The sequence below is a fragment of the Pyrus communis genome, chromosome 7, assembly GCF_041283825.1.
Source record: "Pyrus communis isolate YQ-2024b chromosome 7, ASM4128382v1, whole genome shotgun sequence".
Lineage (NCBI taxonomy): Eukaryota > Viridiplantae > Streptophyta > Magnoliopsida > Rosales > Rosaceae > Pyrus > Pyrus communis.
Window position 1 is genome coordinate 20,953,414 of NC_142571.1, and position 25,494 is coordinate 20,978,907.

General features: G+C 36.0%; 2 protein-coding genes and 1 long non-coding RNA gene across 4 annotated transcripts; 1 reads left to right on the forward strand and 2 right to left on the reverse strand.

Annotated features, from left to right (window-relative positions):
• Positions 1-278: 278 nt before the first annotated feature.
• Positions 279-3,541, reverse strand: LOC137735735 (protein SHOU4-like). Of its 2 annotated transcripts, XM_068475176.2 has the most exons (4): positions 2,940-3,541; positions 1,975-2,130; positions 769-977; positions 279-648 (listed from the first exon to the last, which is right to left on the reverse strand). In XM_068475176.2, exons 1-4 carry the CDS (start codon positions 3,249-3,251, stop codon positions 429-431), a joined length of 897 nt encoding a protein of 298 aa, XP_068331277.1. In that variant the 5' UTR covers positions 3,252-3,541; the 3' UTR covers positions 279-428. The 2 variants fall into 2 exon arrangements, with proteins under 2 accessions (XP_068331277.1, XP_088552635.1); XM_088696509.1 differs by lacking the exon at positions 1,975-2,130 and having other exon boundaries at positions 2,940-3,401.
• A 4,718-nt stretch (positions 3,542-8,259) lies between these two features.
• LOC137734097 (homeobox-leucine zipper protein ATHB-12) lies at positions 8,260-9,800 on the reverse strand. The gene is made up of 2 exons (XM_068473376.2): positions 9,240-9,800; positions 8,260-8,971 (listed from the first exon to the last, which is right to left on the reverse strand). Exons 1-2 carry the CDS (start codon positions 9,609-9,611, stop codon positions 8,615-8,617), a joined length of 729 nt encoding a protein of 242 aa, XP_068329477.1. The 5' UTR covers positions 9,612-9,800; the 3' UTR covers positions 8,260-8,614.
• A 10,865-nt stretch (positions 9,801-20,665) lies between these two features.
• On the forward strand, positions 20,666-23,382 carry LOC137734666 (uncharacterized). The gene is made up of 3 exons (XR_015964019.1): positions 20,666-20,806; positions 20,938-21,921; positions 22,714-23,382. It is a non-coding gene; the product is annotated as an uncharacterized LOC137734666 (long non-coding RNA).
• The last annotated feature ends 2,112 nt before the right edge of the window (positions 23,383-25,494 follow it).

The following is a 25,494-nucleotide window of genomic DNA, read 5'->3' on the forward strand; positions in this document are numbered from 1 at the left end:
CAAATACAACGAACTTTTTAAAAAGTCAAGTGCTAAAGTATTTAGCAAAAATGTTTTCTCGTTTACGTTTTAGCAATAATGTTTCCTTTATGCCAATGAGAATTTTTATTTTTATTTTTTTTAATCGAAATGTAAATGGGTTTAAATACACAATGAGCTTTTCATTTGTTTTTCTGGCCCATTACGAGAATGGATAACAATTGCCAAATGGTTTCTTGCACCAAGAAAGAAGAGAGACATTTGCACATAGTAAAAATACTTTAGTGCATTGAAAAAAATCGGAAAAAGAGCCGTTTTCATTTTCAAAAGCAAAATAATGTTACAAGCTTAGTACAGTCGTAGAAGGTCTGCATGGTGATTAGTGATTAGTTGAAGGTGTACATATTGAAAGGGAATTGGGTTATCATCCAAAAATCTTGTCCTACCTACTACCATCTTTCTGCCTGTTGTATTGAATCTTGGTTGACTGAATGCCCAGCGGCCGTTTGATAGACCCTTAGGATCATCCCATCTACGTCAACTGGGAGAAGCAGTTTTCGCCAGAGACACCCGGTTGAGATTACTTCTGGCGGTTGAACAATTGTAGTCATGTCATTGTTTCTATGCAACATTCCGAATACTGTCACTGAGCTGCCTTCTTGAACATACCTGCAAAAATTCGTGCAAATCTGAAGTACATAAGCTCCTAGGAAGCTCAGGTTAAAATGTAAACAAAACCATTTATGCAGCAGGGTATTCAAGTGAGATTGTAATGTATAATTAGGTTACCCTTCCTCCAGACGTAGTAGACGGGATTCAGATGAGAGATTTCTCTCAGTTAACCATTTCCTCAAGTGAGGAGAGAGGATTCTGCATCTTTTAGTGTTGACAAGTTTGCTCTCGACAATTAGTGGGATAATTTTGCAACCAGAACCAGCTTTGACAATAGCTGTAAGACCAGACTTTTGATCGGTTAAGTAAAAGTCTGTGGAGAATCTCTGTCAGGTGGAAAGCCGAAGAAGAAGAAAAAACAATTATAATTCTATGTACACAGATATTTTCTTCATGATTCAGATACTAGTATAGAAATGCAAATAAAAATTTTAGACAAAAAGATCTGCAGAAATTTTCTTATTATCTACAAAAAGAAAATAATAGATTCATTTGGTTGGTTTAATTACACCAGTACGTTTGAGAAGTTTCGATTTGGCAAAGTCACAAATAACTTGAAATGTTAAAGAATACCAAGCATAGAAACAAACGAGAGACTTCAAATGTGTATTATTTGTACTAATTACAAATTAACTATTGGAACTAATCACTAGCCAAATATAGACTACAAGTCACACATATTATCTTCAAACTTTTTTTACCGTCATCATCTTTCCTCCAATTACCTTGGGTCCTTGACCATTACAGGAAACAGTAGATGCTTAAAAAATGCAGGATAAGCCATCCAAGGCAACAAAAGGGAAAGGCCTGAGGCCTTCAAACCTCTAAAGCTTCATCGCACAAAAGACCGAGCATCACAAAAACAATGAGCGAAATTGATGTAAGCTTGCCAATGTAAAGGAGACAAAAGATAGCAAAAGACATAATCAGACAAAGCTCCCGGATAGAAGACATGAAGTTCTAATTGAGAACAATGAGAAACATACACCAAAATTTTTAGCCACGAGCAAATAAGGAGCTAAATGGGCAGCAATAAATTATTTGGACCATGTTTTTTACTCCATCGGCCAAATGAAGTCCAAAGTCGTGGTGCAAGATGATCAGAAGGATGTGGGGACTAAACTTAACATTCTGCGTTGCAAATGCCAAGTAAGCATTCCAATCGTGATAGTTAACTAAACGCATAAATTGACGCAAAGCACGAAAGGACATGGAAACAAGTACAAATGATTGATCCATCTCATGAACGCAATCAACCTATTTGATCTAATTAGGACAAGCAACAGCTTGCTGATCCACATGGCAACAGAAGAGTATTCATACCTCACAATATGCTAAATGCCACTGGAAGCATGATCTCTTGACATTCCCTGGCTGTAGAGTTAATCCCCTGTATTCATATAAAAGAGTAGAGGCATAGATACAGCCGGTAGCTTTTTCATATGAAGATTCAAGGGATAGACTCCCACATGATGCAATCTGAAATCATTGGAACAACATGTTATCATTCGTCCTCTCATATGTTGAATAAACCACATACTGAGTGACAGATGAGAAACCGGTGGAAATAACCAAGAAAAAGGGTAGGTTAACCGTGATGCATATATTTACAAGTTTACAGATCAGCACATATGAGGTGCACAATCCACTTGTTATATAAAGATCCTTACTTCATAAGTAATCTAGTATGCATTAAAAAAAATGATTAAAAAAACTTCTGCGAAAAGTCTTTCAAGATGATGCTATATTTCTAATGAGTTCGTATAGTATCATATGCATATAAAACTAGAACGTGAAAATGCTGCATAAACCTATTATTGCAACAAATATTGAACCATCCAAGCTCCCAAAGTCTTAATTTAGTTCCATGATACCAAACAAATTTTCTGATTTTTCGCCACTTAATGTTATTCTCCAATAGTTCAGCTGCGCTTCATTCGATTTCTAAGAACAATAATTTTCCAGAACTTCAAACTATTCCGGTTTAAAATGTCAGAAACCAAACACAGGAACATACAATCTGCCCCACATAATAAAAACATTCATACAGAGATAACATCAACAAAACACCCCAATTTTCCCCTTTCGTTTTCCTCCAATTTCTCAGCAACCAATCACATACTTCTACATTGCACTCCAACTACATATTCCCAACCTAAATTTCCCAAAACCAAATCATTCCAAAAACCCCCAAAACAATTTTATTACCTTTGAAAGTAATACAGAAACCCAATAAAAAATTACAAGAAACCCATAACAACGAGCTAAAAGGGCGAGAGGATGAGTACCCCAGTAATTTTGACGAGCTGTCCGTGCTGGGCGAGGCGGAGGTCGGACTCCGGAACCGAGTCGAGGAACCAAAAGACGGCAGCTTTGGTCGCCCAGTGCCGTACATTCCAGACGACGAAGGCGGCGACGAGGACGGAGAGCAGGAGGAAGAAGACGAAGAAGAGGGCGTTGCGGACGACAATGAGGATGAAGATTGAGACGGAGAGGCCCAGAAAAAAGATGGGTACGAGAATGTAGAGAACCAGAGACGGAATGGGCTTCAAGGCTCTGCCACCGTGGTCTCTCAGGACGCCATTAGAGAGGTCGTTCATTACTCCTCCGAGCTTTTGAGTCGGCGGTTATGCCGTTGCTCCTTCGGTTAAGCTCCCACCTTTACTGAATCAGTGAGGACGAAGGAGAAGACTGTTGGGTAAGTGTCTAAAACGCAATGCCATTTCGACACTCAGCGGTCATACCACGCCGTTTTCTTGAGGCGTGGTGCTTTGACTATTTAGGACTTTCACGTGAAACGACTACGCTGGAATGGCGTGGTTGTTTGAAGGGGCCGTAATTCGGATCGACGCAATTTGCATTTAGCTCGTTTTTTGTTCGGTGAGTGTGCTCAGATTGAACAAAAATGTGCGAGCTTATAGTTTGGTTTGTTCTTCTCATAAAATTCGTGTGTAACTAGTGAAGATATAAATTAACTACTTTCAAAAGGAGAATGACATATGAACAATATGTTTAATGTAACGGTTTTACTTTCAACGTCGTGAGTAGACCAAAAATTACTTAAGAAAATAAGATGTAATATCCCCTATATTAATGGGCATTTAACTAATGGCCCATGGGCTCTCCAGACCGACCATAAAACGTCATGCTATAGATCCATACCCAATCTAAAGATGGCAGGGCACCAACTCTTTGGAGTCTGCCCATAGGTGTCTGGTGCGACCGCGTTCTTACCAACAAGGACCTTCATAACTACTAGTTGGCAGGACTATGACGGCTGACTTGCATCATCAAGGACAGCAAAGCTTCACATGATTAGTTATTGTTAACGCGAGTCTCCTAAATGACTCGGTCCACTCTTGCCACGTCATCACTATGAGGGAAGACTTTTTTATTATAGACTAGATCACTGTTGGGTGGAGGAGACACTTTGATCTGTGATAGACCACCTCTTCCAAATGGTCAGTTATCTAATGGCCTATACTCTAGTGGATAGTGCTATACTAAGACAATCTGACTAGGATGCTCTGTTGAGACCACCAGACCAGGGTACTTTACTAAGACACCAGACCAAGGTACTTTATTGAGACCAGCAAACAAGGGTGTAACATTCTTAGAGTTATGCTACGTCCTTGTTCAATTTTTTTTTTCGTTTCTGCAGTAATAAGAATACTAAAAGTCCAAATCATACAAAACTTTGAAACTTCGCATAGCTCCAAGTTGGCATGGGCATGGGTTAGTTTGGGTTGGGTTGGTTTTGGACTAAAACCAAAAGCAAATCGACCTAGTCGGTTGGGCCAAAATTGCAAACCGAAACCGACCAGGCTTAGAACCGATCAGGTCGATTAGCTGATAGAGGCAGGTTGGTTTGGGTCGGTTATCGGTTTGTGTAAAGATGAAAATACATAGAAAATTTCTCTCTAAAACTAAAGAACATAGCGCCAAGATGAGTGATTGCTTAAACGAAAGCACAAATGAAGCATCTCAATGAGAGCACCAAAGCAGCAGCTGCTGCCTTCTCCAAATGGTGCCTCATGTTCTTCTCTAAAAGGACTCTTAAGCTAATCAGGTTTTGTGTTCATGTGGTGAAAACACGGTAACTCATAAAACTAACCGTTTATATTACTACATGTATTAATTATGATTACAAAATAAAATTAAATATATGAAGGTCAGTTCGGTTAATTGCACCCTAAGAATTTTGGGAACCGATTGCCAAATCGATTAAGATTGATGCGGTTCAGTTTAATCACCAAAAATTTAAAAAATAAAAACAAAAAGTGTGGTTCGAGCGCTTCACTAGGTTTTTATTTTTATTTTTTATTTTATTAAATGCCTAGCTCTAGCTGCAAGTCTAAACAACTCAAAGTGATAGTGTTCAAAGGAGTTTCATTTAGCCCACTCTGTAGTGTCCAGTTAGCAACTTGGGAGACTCGAATAGTAATAAATGTTGTAATGATTGGCGGCTAGGAGTAGGGAAAATACGTTGTATCCCGACCCTGAGTATGATCACTTCTATCCTAGACCAGTCAAATACATACTGCAACACCATGTGTTAAGCAGGTCTGAAAGAGGTATCTAGACTAGGAAATCCCCAAGTTGAATTTTATTCCAATAAGCCTCTGGTGCACGAAAGTTCCTGAGCCAAGTCAGGTCAGTGGTGTCTGACAAGAAACGCTCAGGTCCTACGTATGAGGTCTAGCAATGGGATTCAATTAAGTGTTTCCGACCCATATGCAGGCAGCCAAGTCCCTAACGAATTTTCGTTTTAAGACTCACTAGGGATGGATCAGCAATCTAGATTAGGAACCCAGCCTCTTCTCTATTACGCGTTGCAACATCTAAAATCCTCATACCTGAAATTGGATAAGGTGAACAAACAAGACATCATATCAAAGTAGGAACGCTTATTCAAAAATGAACTTTGGAGGTCATTCTGGGTAAGACTTGTCATTTTTTTTTATCCTAAGTTTGACAAATAAATTATGAGTATAGAGTAAAGGATTTTCATGGGTATTAGACCTAGTGTTGGAGTAAGGTAACTCTCCGATAGTCGCAATGGGAATCATTATGAATGCCAAGTTTGGGACATAGTGTTTTTCCGAATCAAGGTTACCAAGAAAGGTTTTGAGCTATGTCACGGGCCCGCAAGCTTGCTCGTACTCTACTTTACTACTTTGTACTTTGAAGTTAGCTTATTTTGAAGGCATTCGTCGGATTACTAAATTATTGCATGATGTGGAGGCAAGGGATGAAAAATTTTCAACATTTTATTCAAACTGGATAAATGACTTGGATGAAATGGGAAGTGTTTATAATACATAAAGTATATGTTTATTATCAAAGTCCCATGAACAGGGTAGAAAAGGTACAATTATTTAGGGGGAGACAAGCCCTCATCCTTAGCATGCCCTGGGAAAATTATCAAGTAGATTTGATGAAGATCATCAACTCTGATGAAGTTCAGTCATCGTTAGAAGACTTCTATGAAAAGACGTGAAGACAGCCACAATGAAGAAGAACTTTTTCAAGAATCTTAAAGCCCTTTTGAAGTTGAACCTGTATGTGAAGACTACAATGAGGACATTGCAGACAAGAGGGCAAGGAATGAATATTATGGAACATGATGTGAAAAGCTTTACAAGATTTGTTATGCTATGCAAAAACCACCAGTGCAATAAAGTTATTTAAAGGCAAAGTGCCAAGAGATTTCACCATTGAGTCTAGAAAGTTTCACCAAGAGATTTGTGTGTTCAAAGAACGAAGATTGCTCGGTGATATAGAGAGTTGTTCCTTGTTTAATGTGCACAAGTAACCTGGCGTCTTTCATAATTGCTCAGTGATATAGAGAGCCATTCCTTGTTTAATGTGCATAAGTAACCTAGCATCTTTCATCATTATTATGCCTCTTTCTCAATATTTGAGATCACACAGCTGAATCTAGAACGTAAAAAATTCACAAGCAACAAAGTTAATACGTCGCGTGTCTGAAAGAAAGAAAATAGTACGCATTCAGACTGACTCCTAAAGGCGTGGTCTCTAAGTAACTACCCATCCTTAAGGAGAACAAGTCGTTTTCAATGCCTAGTTAAGGGTAATTATGGAACCATGATTTTTCAAGGCCGGAGAAAGACAAATCGAACTACGCCTACCTCAGAAGTTCGATCATCGACTCAACAGCCTCCATTATAGAGCTGACTTAACGAATATGCGATGTCACCATCTTGTTTCACAAGATTCAGGAACCTAATCTAGTATGGAATCAACAGGTTTCCTAATAATCCTTACAATCTAACGATAAGCGTGCATTGCAAGTAATCTCACTCCTAAGATAATCCAATATCTACTTCCCAGATATCCTGACGTGCCTGAGCCATTCTCGCAAATGAGGAGACTGAGACTAAAACTGCTTGTGAAGCTTCCTAACAAAGTCATCTCGAGTTTGTATTGAGTTGATGACAGTTTTATATACCACAAGAATGCAACCAAAGTTAATGAAAAGTTGTACAGTCACAACTTATGATAGTCATGGTTAGCATCACCGCACTGAGCAATAAACCAAGCGATATGTTCTAACAAGGAGAGACTTGATTCGCCATTAAAAATGCTAAAGTCAAGAATCTTAAACCCTCGAGGATATTTGTATTTCTTGGCGTAGGGAAGATAAGGATGAATAAACTGCAAGACCACCAGCCCTTTCTTTATTGTTGGCACCCATTTTGTCGGTTCTAGCGAAATTGCAAAACAATAATGGCCCATATAGTGACTCTAAATCAACTCTATGTCCGCTTAATATACCTTGAACTGTGGTGGCAATGGCTTATCTCGTCGAGAATCATCTTCTTTTTCGATGGGGCTATATTTGGTGGTTGTTTCTCGGCGCTAGAATTTGTTCTAGTCTGCCGAACCTCAGTAACTCATGTTGTGAGCAAACGATTTGTCTTTTCTTGCCTTCGCTATATTCCCTTGTGGTATTAATTTGCTATGTCTTGTTTAAGACTCAGAGGGCCAATTTCTTGTTCAAGGGTAAACTCGAAATGTCTAGTGTGCTCTTCAAGCCTTTACCAAATGGACATCTTAGGAAGTACATTTAAGGTTTTATTGTTCTCATCATGTTATTCCTCAACTATCCCTTCTAGAAGGTCAAAATCAGCGAGCTTAGTGGTCTTTGTGATTGCCAATGCACTGTGTTTCTGGCAGTTGAGATTAATTTCTACCTCTCAGTGTGTTACATATTCTTATGTGACGGCAATAGGAGGATCATGTGCCAGTTCTACGCTAGAATACACAATTGCCTGATTTGCAAATGTCTGATTTCCTGGCGGTTTTTCCATCGTTGTTTTCTTCTTCACATAGCGGGTCACGATGGTCATGAACTTCGTAGTTTTTTAGCATTTTGTCCCACTAGTCGTTCCAAACATGTTGACCTTAAAAACTACTTAGCCTACGTGACCTGCATATCGAGTAACTAAATAGCTAATTATGTTCTTCCAGTGAATGCGAGCGTGCCAACTCGCCGCCGAGATTGGTCAACGAGTAGAATGAATGTGTTGAGCAACATATTACATATGTTAGAACTAACTGAGTGTGCGTGCGTGCAAAAGGTCATTGACACCAAAAATAAAACAAATTCACATATGTTAGAGGCTACATCAAGGTTCAGAGTATTGAGCAAGATACCAACTCCTACAAAATTCTAGCCGATGTCAAGCACACATGTGTGTGTCTTTGGGCTTTATGATGTTACTTTTCCAAGATTAGACACAGACCCACATATCAGAATTGCAACATCGTAATTAAACGGGACATCAAAGTGATTAAGTGTAACACAATGTCAACAAGTGACATGGTGAAGAACAAACAATCTCCAAAAGCTAATGTAACTCTGATGAGTTTATAAGCCCCTTTCTCTTGATCACTCCAATAGAAGAAGCACTTCATTATATACACACATTTTCTGGTTTCAAGACCAGAAGTCCCACCACTGATAATCACCAGTTGATTCATCAAAAAGACCATTAGAATTCAATTTCCCCCAATCCTCAGCTGATGTTAAGGAACCATCTACATACTCCACTAAGTTAACAAGGTTCGATTCATCTTCCAGTCCAAAGTACTCTGGTTTTATGCTGCTATCATCATCTGACAGCACCCCAAGTTCTCCTTGCTCTGATTTTTCCACTGAAAAATCAAGCTTCACCTGATCAGATTCAGAAATGATGGCATCTCCATTATCTGACTCACCATCAATGCCATTGTTCATAGCTACATCTTCCCCACGATTCTCCCTTTGCATCATCAGATTATTCAGCTTCTGAACCTGTCACAAATAAGACATAATCTATCAGTTATTGATTATCTTAACATGTTAAAATTAGTGAAAAATGTCTTGTTCCGGACTTGTGAGGGTTCATTACTTCTTATATATGACATGTGCTTACACTTTTCCTTTTTTATGGTTTTAATGAGTTACTTTTACATGCGCTAGTCTGAACTTATGGTTAACAAAGAATGACTTCTTACAGGTAAGGACAAGCAGTGTTCTTCAATTAGGCATATTTAAAGAACCAGAATGAATGAATAATTACCTGAACAACCAAGGCCTGCTTTTCTTTCTTCATGGCTTCAAACTTTGATGCCAAGTTGTTGTAATTGGCTCTCAATATGCTGTATTCTCTCTCAAGCTGCTTGGACTTCCATCTGGCTCTCTTGTTCTGAAACCAAATAGAAACCTGCCTCGGTTGCAACCCTAGCTCTTTGGCCAACTGCATCTTCTTCCTCGGCTCAAGCCTCGACTCAGACTCAAAGATGGACTCCAGTGACCTAATCTGCTCATCACTAAACCTCTTCTTGTTCTTGTTGTTCTTCCTCCTTGTAGTAGCAGCTCTCGGTGAGCTCATACAGCTGAAAGTCTCATGATCTTCTGCCGAGGGACTCGAATATTCGATCGGATCGAGCATCTTGTTAGGATCTTCGTAGCTTAACTAGAAAATCCTAATAGGGTTTTGTGGGTGGTTGTAGAAAGAATGTTTTGGGAGTGTGCGTGTGTGCTTTTTCTGATAAATGCATGATATGGAATTCGGTGGTTTTTAAGGCCTTAAGCAATGTGCGTCTGATGTCATGGTTTTTTGGTCTGACTGGGTTTTGTGACTTCGTGACTTGGGATTCTCCTTTATATCCACAATCCATGGGCTCTGAATTAATCAACATGATTTACGTGTTATAAACATCATGATGATTTTTTTCCATTCTCTTTTCTAAATTGTGAGAAGTTTTATGTATTTTCAGGGCAATTGTTACCTAGTATCACATTTTACGTGTTATAAACATTAATGATAATATTGTTGACATGTTTTGATTTTAAATTTTTTAAAAAAATACAGATGACGGTATTCTAAATATACCAAAACATCTCTCCTATAAATTATTCATAGGCCATACCATATAATAAATATGATTTTTCATTTCATTAACTTAGAGCTCTCTAGCTAGCATTGCAGCCGAGCTGTCTTTGTTAATTATCTTGCACTAATGCAGGCACATTTTTAGTGATTTTTAAATTGTTTAGGATATGATTTTAAAATGCCTTGTCATTTTCGTAATCTGAACAATACAGAGAACTCTAGCCAAGTCTTCTCCTAGTGAGCCATATAGTGTCGGCAACGTGAATCACGTTCCAACATTGAACCTTCCGCCTTTGTTGATTTTGTGAGACCTATATACATATATATATATATATATATATATATATATAATATGAATCTATGATGTCACAAATATTCTTCTAATTTATGTTTAGGTTTTGGTGTCTTTTATTCCGGATCTTTGAAATAATCGTAGTTTAAATTTACATTCAGATTCAATTTCTATATACCATATTTTCTATAACAGAAATTGTGATTGTGGTGAATCCAAGAATTTTTTAATTCGGAAGCAAAATGAACCTAAACTTTGTCATGTTTATCACGTGGACATTTTACATATTATTAACATTGAACCTAAACTTGGTGAGTAATAGGTCTCCGTCACAAACCAAGTTTCATACTTACGATTAAAAACTTCTCAAGGATAGGGCTTAGACTTAGGTAAGCCACTTCCAATTTCGACTCGAAGCCATGAAAATGGTTTTGATCAAGTCCCTATCAGAACGTGTCCAACTTTGGTTCTCCTTCCGAACGATCAATTTATAAACCCCACACCTTAAATTTTAAATCTTATTCAAATCGATAAACATTAACTAATTCACCAAAGGATATTATTTTAAACCAATAAAATTAGTTGCATCCTGACAAGAGTCTGTCACCTGTCACACGTCACCCATTCACTCCTTGCCACCTGCCCTCGGTCAAAACTTGGTATCCCATTTTCTTAGGGTTTCCATCGCTGGCTCGTTGATGTGGCATTTATCTGGTGGTTGTACGTTAGAAAGCTTATGGAATACAGCCGACACGTGCCCTTACGTTTGTTCTGAGTCGTGCATGTGGGGACAAGTCTTCCAGGTTGTCTGTTTGCGACGTGGTCGTTTAGGAGATGATCGTTTAGGAGAAGGATTCTCTGTTTTATTTTCTATTTTTTTTCCTTATTTTTTAATTTTTTTATTTGAACGATCACGATTAAGACATATCAATATTTTATATTAATTTTTTATAAAAAGAGAAAGATAAAATAAAAAGTGTATAAGATGAGGAGATGGAAGGAAATAAAAAGAAGAGGAAATAAAATCTTAGTCCGATCGTTTAATCCTTCTTTATGGTAAATCCTTTTCCTTTTTTCTGTTGCCTTCACATCTTCACAACATCATAGTAAACCCTTCAAAACCACGATTTTTTGTCATTTTTTACTTGGTATAAGAACCTTGGTTTGTTTTTAATCCTTTTGCAGAATTATAAAGAGTTCTAGCTCAGAAAATGATATGAAACTAATTTTCTTAACAGCTATCTGGGATGCTGTCGATGCCGGTTTAAAAAGTTCATTTCAAATCGATCGTTTCCTAATATCATATTGAAGGACTTATAGAATATTAGAATAATGGTATATTACTTTAGTAAAGTTTATTGTACTATTTCTTGTTAAATAACCCACAAAATTGTATGAGTTGGAAAAATTCTTTAAATACTATATGGGGCACAAATGTAGGGTAAGGGAATGTCCTCACGTTTCTTCTATGTTGTTGTTTATCTTTTGATTTTTTAATTTTTAATTTTTAAAATGTTTGTTGTCCTTTTTTTTCCCTTATACTACTGTGTGTAGGCAACAGTTGGACGATGGGGATTGGGTTACTGAGGTATTTTATTTACAATATCATCATAGCTACGCACTGTTTTAAAATCTCCACTCAGCACCGCCTAGGTTGTGGGTTCTAGACGGCTGACCATCGCCCCAATTAATCTTTAGGCCAATTAATCTTTAGGTGTTTGGAAATTAAGAAATGAACCTAAACCTGCTTAGGTGTTCACCTAGCCTGCCTAGACTCGCCTAGGCACCAGCTTAAGTTGCGACTCTCACTTATACACAAAATTGATAGCTTTCACTTTACATTTTATTTTTTCAATAAAATGTAAGAAACATGTGCAATACTCAAATAAACACTCACTATATATTTGTTCCCCATGTTTTGAATATGTTTTAATACTTTATAATTTATACATAGTTTTATTTTATAATTTATGTATCCCAATGCAAGTTTGTATTTTTTTTTAAGTTTAAATAGGCACTTAATTATATGATATACAATAAAATTTACTTAAATCTGCCTAACTCGTCTATGCCCCTTCCTAGGCGCTAGACCCCAGCACACCCCCGACTAGCACCTAACATCTTTTAGAACCTAATTGCTACACAAGATCTTCCTCTTTACATCGTATCAAGAGAAAAAAAGTATGAAAACTTTAAGCGTGTGCTAAAACATAGACTCGTGACCATGAAAAGTTGAATTAATTAAATTAAATTAAGGGTTATTTTAGTTCCAGTCTTTGGTCAACCCACTATTAAACTGAAGTCATGTTTGTTTTAGTATTTTGATCGCAGTCCTTATTAGCATCAATGTAGAAATTAAAGAGAACGAAAAAAAGAGATGGTAAGTGACCATGAAGATAGTGTTTGAAGATGACACTAGTTTATTTGTATAGACAGGCTTATCATCGTCATTTTCATTCGTTCCATATGGGGTAAAGTTTGGACAGCAAAAAAGAATTGAATCAATCTACACTGTTTGAGTAGCAAAGCAGACCAAGACTTAATAATTAGCTGATCATGTTTTACGAAACGAAATTTGTTTGTCACATTTCCTTCTTGCTAGATTAGCATTATGTATATCGTTCGGATGCAAACGACCAATGAGTACTAGCAACATGGTGCAAAACGAGCGGAACAAGGTGGAGCTTGTTGGATGAAGCAGGTTTATTTTACTAGTGTATGTTGGGATATCAAAAGTTAGGAACACAGGAAGGGATCAAATTGTAGTAAGTCATAGTGCCTATCACGTTTAGGAATTAAGGTTATACTTATACATCATGAAGGTTGGTGGAATAGTGCATGTGAACCGTGGCGAAGCTACGTGAGGGCAAGGAGTGGCGGCCGCCCCTCCCCTTGCCAGAAGTCAAGCCCAGGAGCGGTAGTTCCACCCCTTCAGTCTCGTCGGAAGTGATGAAATTCCGTCTGGTTTTCTAGTCTTTTGGGTTTCCTTGCTCTATGGCAACACAGGCTCTCTTTCTTTTTCAAAAAAAAAAAAGAAAAAAAAAACCTAGGCCAAAGAAAGGAGGAGCGAAGATCTGCATTTTGCAGCTTCTGGAGACTGGAAATGAAGTTCTGGTTTGGTTCTAACAAAGAAGAAGAGAAAAGAAGAAGAGAGAAATTTCTCTCTCTCCCAACCCACCCTACGTGACCTTTTATAATTACAATTTGTTTTTTATTCTTAAATATTGGCCAATCAATTTGCGCCACAACTAATTTATATTGGAATTTGTTTTATTTTTTAATTAATGTCCAATTAATTTGACCACTCTTCCAGTATTTTTTAAGCCACTTGTTTGACATTGTTATTTATATTAAAATTCACTATAAATTTATACGAGCTTCAAAAAATAATTTGTAAAATATTACAAACTCTTAATTATTTGTTTTTTTTTTCTCTTACCATCAAATTCAACAAAGTAATGAAGAAAATTTGTCAATATTTTTATATATTATATGTTTTATAATCAATGTTTTTTTTGGATATTATAAGCTATTTAATAAATAGACAATTATTTACACGGTATATAATAAATTTATTCAAATTTGCCTAGGTCCTTGCCTAAGTATAAAGTCATCTCCATCATCTGACTAGAGCTTAGCATCTTTTAAAACTTTGATAATTATACAGTTAAGTAATAGGACAATACAACAGGAAATGGTGCTAAATCAGCCTTCAAATAATATTATTGTTCAAACCCTCCTTCGACTATTTTGAGTAGTCTAAATCCTCTTATGAATATTTCGGTTAGTGCAAATTCTCCTATGAATATTACGGGTAGTTCAAATAATCTTCTTGCAAATTCTGGACTTAGACCTCAAATGAATGTTCACATTTTTTTGGGACCCTAAATTTTTTAAATTTCGCCCCTCCTCCCAAGAATTCCTGGCTTCACCACTGCATGTGAATGCATGTCAAACTCCTAAGAAGGGGATGACCTATTGTTTTCGTTGCCTAAATTCCAAAGTGCTACTACATTCAAGTCCCGAAAAGGACCTTTTTAATTAGTCTCTAAGTCTGATTCGTAGCCAACGTAAAGAGGATAGCGGATATCTGTACTAGGGAAAATTGATAAAAGCATATTGGATGTGACTTGAAAAATTAGTATCAAGAAGAAAAACCTGTAGTTTGTTTTGTTGTCCAAACGGCACTCGTCCTATCTTTTATTGTGGATTACTAGTAGTTTGAGTTCTCTATTTCTTCTTTTTGTCGTTAGAAAGATGTGCAGGATTTCGGACTGAAGGTGTATTTGGATGAGAGATTTTAAGATGTAATTAAGTTTGTTATGTATTGTGGAGAATATGAATTTCACGTCTTGAGGTGAAGCCTTGAATGACTTTTTAAATAATCATAGGTTTTTTCCTTTTGTTATCAATTGATTTTATTAGGATGGATGTACTGATGGTTATGGCTTACGGTTCAAATTCAAATCTTTAAGAATCGTCTATTGTTCAGATTTGTTGGAGATAACTATGAGGAGGAAGCTCAATATTTGTTGGAGATGACTCACAACAGTTCTTTGTTGATACTTGCAAGATCATCAAAGGTGGTGTAGTCTTTTCCTCGTGATGTTTGTTACGGTGCTTCTACAACTCGCAATATTGTTATCTTTATTGTTGGATAAATATGAGTCTCCCTGGTGGTTGGAGAAATGTATTGTATCATGATGAGTTTGTAACTGTGAATTTGTGTGGTTTTTTTTTTTGACATGTGTGACCTGTTGGTTACGTTCGACATGCATGACCTCTTGATGGTTTCTTTATAAATTCTTATTACCTTAAAAAAATGGTTAAAGAAGATTGCTCAGACTAATCCTTTCTCCTTTTTTAAAGTGTTGGCATGTCACCACTAGTACTATGGTTTATAGCTCGATATTTTGAGATCTGATTGTTAAAATATTGAACCATTGTTGTCCATCGAGTGGGTTCTAGAATATCAAGCGTAGTAGGAATAGAGGAACACTCATTCCTCTTTGATCGTTTGAATGTTTCCATAAAAGGAGAGAAGTCGATACTTTAATTATTTATAGCCAACCCATGTGACTTGATTCAAAAATTCATTGCTGAAATTGAGCTACCACGAGAAATTCCATGACAGTAGTGACAAAGTTTCTTTCTTGCTAAAGCCAAACTTCAGCGAGGAAATTCATGTATACATTCACTGGCTGAGATCCGGTAATGATCGTAGCGACGAAGCGATTTCCTCGCCAAACACCTCAAGTGTCGAATACGAACTTCTACTGAGGATTCATTTCGTCGCTGAAACGTTTATTTGTTGTAGAGCCCCTTCTAAAATATCAGTTGTATAAAAAACAAATTGGCCTCTAATTCACATCCACAAGTTGAAGGTTGAAAGGCCCACTCTGAGGCTGGGCCTGAATTTGATATTGGGAAACACGAAGGCAGGCCTAACATTGTTTTAAAAACCATTTGCCACTCAAAACCCCAACTGACTGAGAAAGGCTTGTATCTGATTGAAATACATCTTTTGCAAGAATTAGAGTTTCAATTCGCCACCAAATTACAATTAAATTATAGTAATGGAGTATGAATTTGTATTGACTCTCTATAGTCTCCATCATGGTCCACACAGAGAGCTTTAGCTATCCTTTAAAAGTTCCAAAAAAAAAATAAATATATATATATGAAAAAGGAGAGAGTGAATACACTCAAGAACTGACATTCAAAGGAATTCAAAAGCTGAAGAGCATGCAGTAGCATATATATTACAACTGCAATAACCTCCAGGAAAGGCTTGTGTAATTCCCTATGAAAGTTTACATTATCTGTAGTCCCTTTAGAGATAGATTAATCAATAATATATGAATGATTAGTACAAAGTACGTGTGTGCATATGTTTTCCCAGCCTTTTATTTTATCGATCCAGACACCAAATTGACTTAATTGTCAAAAAGCTTTCTCAACCTTTTCCTCCTTTTCAACCACCACCACCTTTGGTCCTTTTCTCTTTCACACAGTCATACACTGGGTCACACAGTCTCACAGTCAGTGTATGTCACACCCAAAAATACCGACACCACGTGACAAGCACGTGGATTATGCAGTGCAGTGAAGACAGTAAAACCCTAGGTCCAGGTCGTTTTTGTTATATCACCTGTCCTTTGTTATAAACATTTCAAATGCATTTGTAGTTTCTCTCACTTCACAAGACGTCTGTTCTTTACACAGCGTCTCCATGATATTAATAAAGTATTGATAATGTTGGTAGATAGTATTTTAATAGCAAAGCATATATTTTGGCGCATTATCCATACAAAATATGTCTGCACAAGAGACCGTTTCTATACATATATAAGAATCATACTGTTAATGTATAAGCAAATTTATTATATGTATAGTACTGTGTTGTTTGAAGTTTGAAATGTGTGGATGGACAAGCTGGCTTTGAGAGGAAGCACAGGAGTAGCTAGGGGGAAGGATTTGACATTTACGTGTTGTTTCTTTCCTGCTGGGCCTTTCTGTGTTTCTCTTTCATTTTTCTCTCACGGTCAGTCAGTCACACAGCTTCTTAATTTACACAACTTTCAAGACCTGTAATAGCTTCGAAATCTGGAGCCAGTATCGTCCTCTCCGTTTGTCAATCTGATATATACATGTACAGCAAATACACATTCAACCTTGAAAGAAAGAAGAAAGAAGAAAGAAAGACAGAAAGAGAGAAGAAAAAGACCCAAATAAGAATAAGAGCTAGAAATTTAAAGGTAGGTCTGAGTCTCACTAGGGTTATTCTTAATCTGGTGGTGAAGTTGGGTTCACTAGGCATGGCAGCACATCTTCCGGACACCCCCTTTTAGATAAAACAAGGAGATCATCATGATTCCAAATTCTCGATTTTACTAATCAACAAATATATTATTCTAATTACAATGTACATGATCTCATTCAACTTTTTAATGGTAATTATTCCTCACCATGCCAAGACACTACAAATATTATTACCAAAAGCTGAAAATAATGTCTCCCTAATTAAGGACCTTTGTCCTATGTGTTGAACTTTTTTTATTTGTATTTTCAATTTTGCATGAAAAATATTAATTAACAGAAATTTTAGAATGGATCGGCTCGTAGAATGAACCAGGTGAATAAACATCTGGATATGCAGCTAAAAGCTTCATGATTAAGAATCCAACTATGCAGCTCTCTGGTAATAAACATCTGGATATACAGCTCTAGTCTATATTGGACTAACTCCAATATTTAGGCCACTATTGTGTGAATTTCGTGCTTGACATTATCACTTGAATCTTACAAGAGCTAGGTAAGGGCACAGCCGCATATAGACCTAGGTATATCTATATGTCAAATTGGTAGGTAGGGTTTCCATTTGACTTGTATTAAAACAAACACCTTATATTATATGCAATTATTTTTTCTAGCTAGGGTTATAATTCAAATAAATTATCCAACCATGATACTGAAAGGCATGTGTGTTTAAATCAAAACTTTTACTCCAACATACAATGCTTCAATTAAGAATTAGTAAACATGAACATTACTAAGGACTCGTTTATAAGTGTTTTATAGCTGAAAAAGCTTTTAATGAGAGTATTTTTCACATTAATTCTTAGTAAAAATACAAATGAATTCTAAAGAAAAAAAATGACTTGAAGTGCTTTATGCAAAAAACACATAACTATTATTTCTTTCAAAAGCACTTGAGTGCTTTTCGAACCCAAGAACAATTTCACCAAAGCATTTTCAGTCATTTTAAAGGACTTCCAAACGAGCCCTAATACAATTATTTACAGCACTTTTAACACTGCAATGCATTTGTTTTAAGTGGTTTTTTTTTACAAGTCCAACTTCTGCAGCCCCTAATTTATGTTTTTTTTTTTTTTTTTTAAATTTGCCACAGTTGTAATATAAAACATGCCACAGTGTATGGTCTATTGCCTGTATAGGCTCAGTACTTTTGCAGCTTGTGATGTAAGAAAAAAAAAAACTAGGGTTCATAAATTAACCTATCTACCCATTATTCCCATCTCACCAACGTGCAAATATCCTATATGCTTTCATACACCCAAATTTACGACAATTAATTAATTAATTAATCATTCCCAAGCCATGTCAATTCCCCTTGAATGTTTGAATTGAATAGATGAATGCGACATGGAGTAAAAGAAAAAGGTAAAAGATGTAACCTAGGTGGTGGGGTGAAAAATAAAACGGCGTCGTCGAACGTAAGGCAAACATATATTCACACGCACAAAAGGGAGGAACCCAGAAAAGTCGCCGAGGAATTGGGGGTCGGCGAAAGGTAAAAACTAAAAAGGTTAAAAGGCAAAGTGAAAAATGAGGGAATGGACTCCCTCTGCCCCATCTGTCGGTCATCACCTCGAATTCATCGTCCTGCACCTCAGCTCTAAAGTGACACGCCAGCCGAGGGTCCCATTTTTTATTGTTTATTTTATGAATTAAAAATTAATCTTGTTCTAAACTAATTAATTAATTTTGTGATTTCGCATAAAAGTGACAAAAGTATTAAATGGGGTTTCCATCATCGGGCAGCTCAATCACTCAACCACTCCTCTGACTCGCTTCATAGCTCCACTGTTTGTTTTGATTCTTTTTTTTTATTTATTCATATTTGTTGGAGAAATATTTTATAATAATATTAAAGAGATTAAATTTATAAATTAAATAACATAAAGAATAATAATCAATTATTACTTAAATATTAATAATGTTCTTATTTTTTATTACATATACATTATTTAATTTACAAATTTAATTTATATATTTAGTATTACTCAAATTTTTATATGTACCCAACTTGTCATTGTTATGTGATTGTTTTTCCACTTTTTGATCATTGTACAATGATAGTATCCTACGGTCAAAAATGGTGCATCGATCACTAGGCTTACACAGAGTAGACTCGTAGACTCACTATTCACTACCCTTAATATCATGTTTGATGACGCAATCGAACCCTCCTGCCCTAAATCAAATGGTGAGTGTTTTTTTTTTCCTCACTTTTTGTGGTACTAATTCTCATGCTCCATGCTGTACGAGGAGGCTCATCTGCCAAATCCGACGGTGGATATCATATCATATCACTTTCATCCATCAAATCCAACCTAATAAATTGACCAAAATAAAAACCTATAAACATGTTTTTTTTTCTTTAATTCATTTGTGACTATGCAATTTATATTACAATTTATTAGTATATTATATTTTTACTATGTAAATAAGAAATTTTAGGCCTCATCAATTGACAGATTTATCACAGGATCAACTTCGTTACTTGACTCCGGACGAAAAAGGTTCTAAAGAGTGCCTCCGATGACCCCTTGGTTGTTGGGGTAGTAACCAATTCCATAAAGTGTTTGACAAAATGTTTCAGTGAGACTCAACAACACTCGTCAGCACTTTGGTGTGTATTGTTAACATTTATCGACAAACTCGCTCGAAAGTTATCAACTTCTATCAACATATGCTCAACATGGCTATGCATATATATCACTTCAGCTCATCAACTGTTTGATAAAATGGCACACTAAAAAATTTACATGTTGTTTCCGCCTAAAAAATTTAGCACACTAACCCTCTATTTCTCCAATAACCCTTCTTTTATGACAAGTTTGTTATCAAATTATTATCTGACTTTTTATATTACTTAACCTTAACATAACGTATCATTTTATCGAAAATTTGGAAAAACAATTAAATAAAATTTATGACTGTGGCTAGACACAGTAAAAGAAGAGAGAGAGAGAGAGGAGAGATGGTGCATGGGGTCGTGGGGTCGTGGTCATTTCTGGAAGTGAGAGATGAGAACCCAGCTGGTAGGGAGTCTGCACCTATGTTTTTGTCTTTTTTAGAAGGCATTTATTATTCTACATATTATAAGGTTTTTTGTTCATATATATATTTATAAGTCACCCCCTCCCACCCCATGCCATACTAACCATACCATATCATCATTCTCTACATTCTCATCATCATTATCATCCTTCATCTCTCTCTCTCTCTCCTCTCTCCTTCTCTCTCTGAACCCCCTTGAAGATAGGCGATGCTCTTGGGGGGCAAAGAGATAAAAGAGATCAGAGAAACAAACACACACATACATAAAAAGAGATACACTCATTCATGGATAAATTATTGTAGCTAGGGTTTCGAAGATGTTGAAGGAGAAGAGGAGCTTTAGCTTTTGAGGGGAATGTTGTCTGGCTCGAGGACACTTTCCTTGATCTATAATCTCTGGATCAACAACCGTTATATACCTATACATATATCTATATATGTGTATGTGTTTGTATATGTTGTGTGTATCATCTGCATACATAGATGATCAGGTTAAGTAGTGTCGTCGGACCAGGCTTCATTCCCCCCAATTCATGGCTTCCGATCCATACGGAGACCTTTTTTCCAGGGCAGATGGGTTCTTCATCTGAAGGTTTGATTTCTATTTTGTTTTTAATTATTTTTATTTTTATCGATTTGCTATTTTGGGTTTTTTTTTTTTAACTCAGTTTAGAATTCTGGGTTTTTGTCTTTAGAACAATTAAGGTTGTTCGTTATGTGCAGATTGGTGTAATGAGGCGTATCTTGACTACTTTTGTTTTTCATCGACTTTGCATAAAAGGTTTGATGATTGCTGGATCTCCTTTTCATTTATTTTTGTTCTTGTTTGAATCATCATGCTGTGATGATTGTAGCCTAATGATGCCTTCCAGTATCTGATCTGTCTGCTTCTGCCATTTTTTCAGATCTGCCCCCCTTTTTATTATTTTTGTTCATTAAAAAAAAAAAAACTTTGGTAGACATTCCCTCCTCTCTTTCACGTTATAATTCTCTCTCTTAGGGTTTCGTGGGTCTAGATTTATTAGGCTACGATATATCTAAACAAATCTTTTAGAAAATAGCAAATTAATTTTATGCTTAGGAGAACAAGCAAAAAAATGACACCCTTTCTGACACTGTTCAAATGCCTATTTTCATCTGTCAAAAATATATAAATATAAAATTAGCTTCCCTGAACACCCATCTGTTTCTGACTCTTAATCTAACGCTATTAGTCAGTAATCCTTTTGCAGTCTTGATTATAAAGTATAATAATGCATAAATAGATTAGTACTTTCCTATTTTCTCAGATCAGTCTATTATTCTCACACTTTTACCTATTAGCTTTGATAATGTTTCTGTTAGACATCTCATGTATCTTGAACTTGTTTCTTTCCAAATGTGATGAGCATATGAAAATGTAGGTTCAGCAGAAAGTACGAATACTATAACTTTGGGAAAGTGCTTGTCCAAAAGGAAATCTGTTCACTTGCCTTTTCCTTTAGATTATTTTCTTTACCAATTGACACCAATTTGAAACCCTAATATTGTTTATCTTGGAGTTACTGTGAATGTTGTGAACTTGTGTTTGTCAAAGCTTTAGTCCCCCACAATGATTTAACTCCACCTTGGTTTTTGCCCTTTATTATGGCTTTATATGACTAAACTGCGGTTGTTCAAAGAGTCAATGGAGCTTAATTAGAACCCAACCAGCGCTGAAAACTAAAGGTGAGTAGTTTGATTGTATGAACATTTCTTTTTTGTTTCAGTAATTTATATACTAGACAAGAAAAGTTGTGCAGGTATCCATGATGCTCCATCACGTTTCAAAGTATCATTAACTAATTTGATCAATTGTTTGTGAGAATTTTCTCAAGTTTAAGAATTCCCTTTGTATTCTTGAAGGGCAGCTGATTAATCCCAGATTTAAAAATGTTTTTGGTTGTAGAGGAGGATTTCAAACCCTTGCTGGATTAACCCAGTGGTTTAATGCCAGACTTAAATTGATGCGTAATCAGTCTAGTGTAATTTGTATCTCCTTTAATTACTTTCCTTCATATTTGCATCTATAATTTGCTACTTGAGAACCTCCCAAATGAATAGAGAGAATTAAAAAGTTGAATACAAGGTTCTGGAAGAAGAGTTGTCATGGCTTCTAAGAACGCACATGGTAGATGCCACTGCTCTAATGTAAAATCCAAGGAAACCTCTCTTTCTCTCTCTCTCTCTCTCTCTCTCTCTCTCTCTCTCTCTCATTACACACACTCAGAAAGACCATCACATTCATCTTCATATGCTTGATATTATTAATAGGGTCCTTATTAATACATGGGGTCTGCTTGTGTCCCTCCTTTTAGAATTTTACTGTTAGTTTCGCTCTCACAAAACCCTACTTGTAAGAAAAGTCAATCCATGAAAAAAGCAGCTGGTTTGGAATCAAGGAAGCAATCTCAAATGCTAGCAATCAATTACTTTTCTTGTGGCTGCAATCACAAATCTATTTCCTTGTTTTCATTGCAGGATGCTTCTCCTTTTTCGTGACCCTTCTTAGTTAGTGTTAATTTCCCCGGAAAGGGATTAAGATTAACGTATGAATGCCGACTCACTGTCACAAGAGTTCCTTTTGGGAAATTGAATCTTTTTTGACCTTTGCAAACATAAAAGTAAAGCCTTTATTATTGCTTTATTTGTGCCCAAAACTTTCCCCACACCCACAGACACAGAGAAAGAAGAAGGAGATGAGGTTGGAGTCATCAGCTGTCCTTTAGGGCGAGCTTCAATGAAAGCTTTTTGTGCATGGCCACAACTTTCGATGAATAATTGCGGTGTGATTGTTCCACTTGACCAAGACTTCTTAGGTTTTAGTTAATTCAGTAAGCTTTTGTATAGGAGTACTTTGGATTATTGTTCCTAGCTATATAGCTAGCTATTAGATCGATGTGCATGGGAAGTTTGGGCTATTGGTCCTAGCGGATGGGAACTTGTGGTGGACCTCGTATTCGTAATAGCGCCATACAAATATAGGTGCTGTGGTACTACTTACAGTTGTTCGAACTTATTAAATCCTCATTGAGTCATGAATTGGTAATAGGGTAATAATTGGAGACCACCTGTGTATCATGACATCACGTGTGTATTCTCACATGTATTGTGATGTGAAAGTTATAGAACACTCCAACTTCTCTTGAATCATAAGATCCTTTCTTCTCATATATTTCTTTGTAATTTTATACACTCACAAGGGAGTGCTAGATACTAAACTCCGAGTGCTCTCTACTTTTGTTTTTCCTACTTTAGGGTTTCAATTTATTTTATTGGAATGGCTCCGAGCATAAACAAAAATATTAAGTTTTGTGCGTCAATTACGAAGTGTTTTGAAGAGGCAAGTTAATACCTCTTATCGGGACGAGTTTTGAATGTCAGAGGCCAGTAAATTAGTTCTGAACGCTTTATGGGGCATAGATTATCAATCATAATGCTAAACTGGTTAGAGGTATTCCCTTTTACATCCATGGTCGTAGATTTGTACAAGAAAAAAAAATCTTATTTGTTAACTAGTTTGTCGGATTTCCATTATTTGGACCCTACAAGTCCAAAACTTGAGGGTCGAGCTCAAACTAAGCTTTAGGTTCAGAGAAATGCGCATCATGTTAAGTTTGGGCTTTGCAAATAACATTTTGAACTAGTAGAGAGGAATGCAATATGGCCAATAATATTTAAGAAAATAGTTCAAGTTTCTAGTATAAAACCACCATTCATAAAAAGCCCTGCTCAAAAAATGTATTCTCATCTAGCCTTGTTTGACATGCCAAAATATTGACACATGGAAAATGGAAAATATCGATACAAAATATCAAAAACTCAATTTTTCTTCAACAAAACACACATTAATTCTCTTAACAAAATACACGATTTCCCCACACATACATGAAAGGGAACTGATCCATGCTTCATATAAATGTAGAATGCATTGACCATAATGCATCTGGTGACTAGCTACATATATCATTGTTTCCCTATTTTCGGCCGGACTGGGTGGCCTAGCTAGAAGGACTTTCGGTTCTTCTTTGGTTTAAATGTGCAAGCATGCTATCACATGGCCGAGATTGGCCTACTTAGAAAATATGTAAAAGTGATTGTGTTTGTGCCTTAGATTTGACTTCTAATGAAATCATTGAACAGCCAAGCAAGAAACGTCTTCTTGGCCTAGGTTTTCTCTTTCTAAAAAACAAGGCTTTGAACGAACAACCAATGGCGTAGCCATGAATTATTCGATGGGTGGACTAAGTAAATATTATTACTTTGAAATCAAATTTTTAATCTTTTGTTGCGTACATAAAGTTATATAATAGTAAACCTGAAAGTAATAATTTGAAATAAGAAATTTATACTACCACTTAGTACTACGGTTTAGTGGTATTCCTCTTCACTTGTAAGAAAGAGGTTTTAAGTTCAATTCTCGCCAAAGGTGAATTTGAACCACATTATTGCTAGTCCATTATGAAGTTTAGCTCATTTTCCCACCCCTTAGTATATATAATATCATGTGTTCCAAAAAAAAAAAAAAAAAAAAAAAAAAAAAAAAAAAAAAAAGGTAAGAAATTTATATTATGTTTTCTAAACTTCTAACCTTCAAAACTTTCAGGTGAATAAAATAAGAAACTATTTGTGGGATGAAAGTTTTAATTTATTACTATTAAGTTATAATATAGGTTAAAGAGTTTATTTAACATTTATTAGCTCTTATTTTCCTTAAAAGCAACCTTATGATTCAAAATTTTCAATTGCTAGAATATGACAATTAAAAATCATAAAATAGCCCAAAAGATTAATATTTTGAAGGCTAAGATCCAAAACTTTCCCTATATATGCTATAGCCTAGGGGAGCCTTGTACTTGGCTCTGCCAATGCGAACAACCAAATGATTGTTAATAATTTTAGAGTCCGTTATTTAGGTAGGATTAGGATTTGTAATCTTTAATTAGGATTTTGTTTCCTTATCTTTTGTAATTACTTTCCTTGTAGAATAAGGCATGAGCCTAGATATTTGAACTCATACAATATCACTCTACACCCAACTTACTTTCTACACTCGTATTATTTTTAATTAAACTATCAATATCTATTTAAACTCTAGTTTACTACCTAAACTAGGAGCACAAACTCAATCCAATATGTAAATTTAACTGTATACCCAATTTAAAAAAAATAAAAAAACCAAGTCATCCTCAGTCTCTGCAGGCAAAGAGAAGCATATATGCAATCAGCCAGAGGAAAGGTTTGCAAAACTCAGCATATGCA

Excerpts from the sequence above, each read along its gene's own strand:
- LOC137735735 (XM_068475176.2), bottom strand. The coding sequence starts at position 3,251 with ATGAACGACCTCTCTAATGGCGTCCTGAGAGACCACGGTGGCAGAGCC. Across the intron at positions 978-1,974 it reads GGCATTTAGCATATTGTGAG|AGATTCTCCACAGACTTTTA; the intron begins GTATGAATACTC and ends TCCACCTGACAG. Across the intron at positions 649-768 it reads CTACTACGTCTGGAGGAAGG|GTATGTTCAAGAAGGCAGCT; the intron begins GTAACCTAATTA and ends GAATTTTTGCAG.
- LOC137734097 (XM_068473376.2), bottom strand. The coding sequence starts at position 9,611 with ATGCTCGATCCGATCGAATATTCGAGTCCCTCGGCAGAAGATCATGAG. Across the intron at positions 8,972-9,239 it reads AGCAGGCCTTGGTTGTTCAG|GTTCAGAAGCTGAATAATCT; the intron begins GTAATTATTCAT and ends TATTTGTGACAG.